The sequence below is a fragment of the Vespa mandarinia genome, chromosome 17, assembly GCF_050613455.1.
Source record: "Vespa mandarinia isolate Hongniang chromosome 17, ASM5061345v1, whole genome shotgun sequence".
Lineage (NCBI taxonomy): Eukaryota > Metazoa > Arthropoda > Insecta > Hymenoptera > Vespidae > Vespa > Vespa mandarinia.
In genome coordinates, this window is record NC_140826.1 from 1,431,783 (window position 1) to 1,434,844 (window position 3,062).

General features: G+C 23.7%; 1 protein-coding gene across 1 annotated transcript; it reads left to right on the forward strand.

Annotated features, from left to right (window-relative positions):
• Nucleotides 1-1,107: 1,107 nt before the first annotated feature.
• On the forward strand, nt 1,108-2,330 carry LOC118449862 (uncharacterized). The gene is made up of 2 exons (XM_035884981.2): nt 1,108-1,267; nt 1,947-2,330. The coding sequence occupies exons 1-2, from the start codon at nt 1,230-1,232 to the stop codon at nt 2,227-2,229; spliced, it is 321 nt and encodes a 106-aa protein (XP_035740874.1). The 5' UTR covers nt 1,108-1,229; the 3' UTR covers nt 2,230-2,330.
• Nucleotides 2,331-3,062: the final 732 nt, after the last annotated feature.

Below are 3,062 nucleotides of genomic sequence, written 5' to 3' on the forward strand. Positions count from 1 at the left end.
ATCATAGTCACTTATAACTCATCATTAAATCACTGAGTAAATAAAGTACTTACCTGAAATGAAATGATTTACATGTTACGATGTATTAATACAAATAATCGACTTTATATATACATAAATATATATATATATAGAAAATTGTTTAACACGTTCCGTGCCATGTGTATCACCGATAGTACACGTTAAACTTGATCTTCAAGCCACGTGTACCACCGGTGGTACATGCAGTCATTTTTTTCTTTAGTCAAAATATCAAATGACCTGAACAACAAATCAGGTAAAAATGGCTTTACACGGAACGTGTTAATTAGAAATTAGAAAAAAGGAATAAATGAATAATAACAATTTTTCATTTTATGTATGCATATATGTATGTACGTATCTATATATATATATATATATATATATATATATATATCAGGAAAATCGATATCGTTGTCCTCACTGTAGAAAAGTACGAACGTATCTGTCTTTCCATTCGAACGATCATCGTATTTATAAACACTAAGTAAGGTAAATATACTTTTGTACGTGTTTCCTGATTACGTCATTTTCTAACATTACAACGTACATAACGTTCGAATTAAATCGAAGGTTGTACAAACATATTCCGTAAAGATTGATCGTTGCGATATTAAACGAAACAATTCGTCGTACAATAAAGCGTTCTCAAGTGTTTTATTCGAAGGATAACTTTTTTTCATTGATTCTTCTTGAAAACATTTTCACATATCATACTGTTTTATAATATCATCTTAAAATACTAAGAAAAATAATCATTATTAAAAAGAATTCACGAGTTCACGAGTTCACGAATATGTTTTTATATTATTTTGAAATATATTGTACGTTCCTAATGATAAAACTAATACATGCCATATGATCATTAATCGTAAGATGGTCATTAAAATTACTTAATTATATCTGACCTTATCTTTATCACATACAGAGAGAGGGACAAGATTCCGTAATAGGATTCGCGGAAGTGATTCACTATTATGTCATCTTTTGACATTTGAAGAACCTCAAATATTACATAATCGTAGCTATTTCGATGAGTATAAGTAAGAGATAGATATCGTATTCTACTTCAATGAAAAGATTAGTTTATACTCGTTCGCAAACTTATCGTTCGTGTGATACGATATTTTTTTTTCCATTTTCTTTCCTTCTTTTCTTTTTTTTTTTTTTACATATATATATGTTCTATACATCGATCAATTCGTTATATGACTTTGGAAAAAATCTTTTCAATTGCAACTAAAAGGTAAGCATTCGAATCGATCATTTTAATAATAATAATAATAATAATAATAATAATAATAATAATAATAATAATAATAATAATAATAATAATAATAATAATAATAATAATAATAATAATAATAATAATAATAATAATAATAATAATAATAATAATAATAATAATAATAATAATAATAATAATAATCATATTATCGTCATCGTGTCAGTTAGAAAATTTTGTAATTAAAAAATAAAAAAGAAATTTTTATTTTATATATGTATGCGTGTATATATGTGTATGTGTATACGTATATGTGTTATTTATAATGGAAAAAAATTTATTTTTTTATATACAAAAAAAAGATACTTATATATCATTAAAAATAAATAAATAAAGAGATAAGATTACGTTCCGCTTTTAATGAAAACAAAATTATAATATATATGCATATATATTATATAATATATAAGAACTATATATTTTATACATATATATATATTATTTTTTTTAAATAAATGAATATAAAAAAAAAGGATCACTTTTCTGTTATGACGGCTTTTTAAAAAAAAAATTTTATTTATTGAAAAAAATATATATGCTCTTTTTTTTTCTTATATGATATTTAAATCGAATTGGAATTTTTTTATTATTCATTGACTTTGAACATAACGAATATAATAATATTTTGTTTTATTTCTAGGAGGATGATATCCTTGCTGGTCAATTTTTTCGCAATCGTGCTAATAAATGGAGAATTGACTGAACCTCCTGTTAGCACGTCATCGTTACCTTTAACAACGATTCTTATAAATACGGAGAAAATGAACGAGGAACAAACGACAATGCCTTCTATTCTTGAAATAGCTTTTAGAGGCCCTTCAGAAGGCCTGTCTATAGGAGCTATCATATCTGCACCTCAAATAGAATGTGATGTAGGATATAAACGAGATGGGAATGGCATTTGTAGACCCGTCACATTTTGACGACCAATCAAAAAATTTCTTTCTCTTTTATTCTGCCGTAATTCTCTTTATATACACGCATATATATATTATTAATATATTTAATATTATTTTATATCATTAATATTAGAATTTATAATGTTTTTCATTCGTGTAATAAAAAGAAAATATATAATAAATTTTGATAATTAATAGTTTAATATATATGTATGTATATATATATATATATATTTTTTTTTTTTAATATACGTTATATTTCATTCATAATATACGCGTTCGTTCCATTTTTTCAACGTAATCAAAAATATTACCAATTACAATTTTATTCTTGTCCGTGTATTTCTCTTCTTATATACTTTTTTAATATATTTTAATATATCTATACAATATATCTATATATTCGTACGAACATACATATTTTATATACCTATATGTGCGTGTGTGTATGTGTGTGTGTGTGTGTGTGTGTATGTGTGTGTGTGTGTTGGTGTATGCATACATGTATATTGTTATAATATAATTTCTGAATAGAGTTAAATTTCGTTTGAGTTAAAAAAGTGATGAATTATATCTACCATCTCATACGCCAATTATTATTATTATTATTATTATTATTATTATTATTATTATTATTATTATTATTATTATTGTTATTGTTATTGTTATTATTACTATTATTATTATTTATTAAAAAAGAGAATTTAAAAAAAATAACTTCAACTGACATGAAGCCTTCAGAAATTCAACAAATGATATTTTTGAACTATAGTGCTCGAAACAACGTATGATATTACATTTTGTCTATTTATTTTTCGTTTTTAATAAATTCGACGAAAAAATCGATGCTGCAAAAT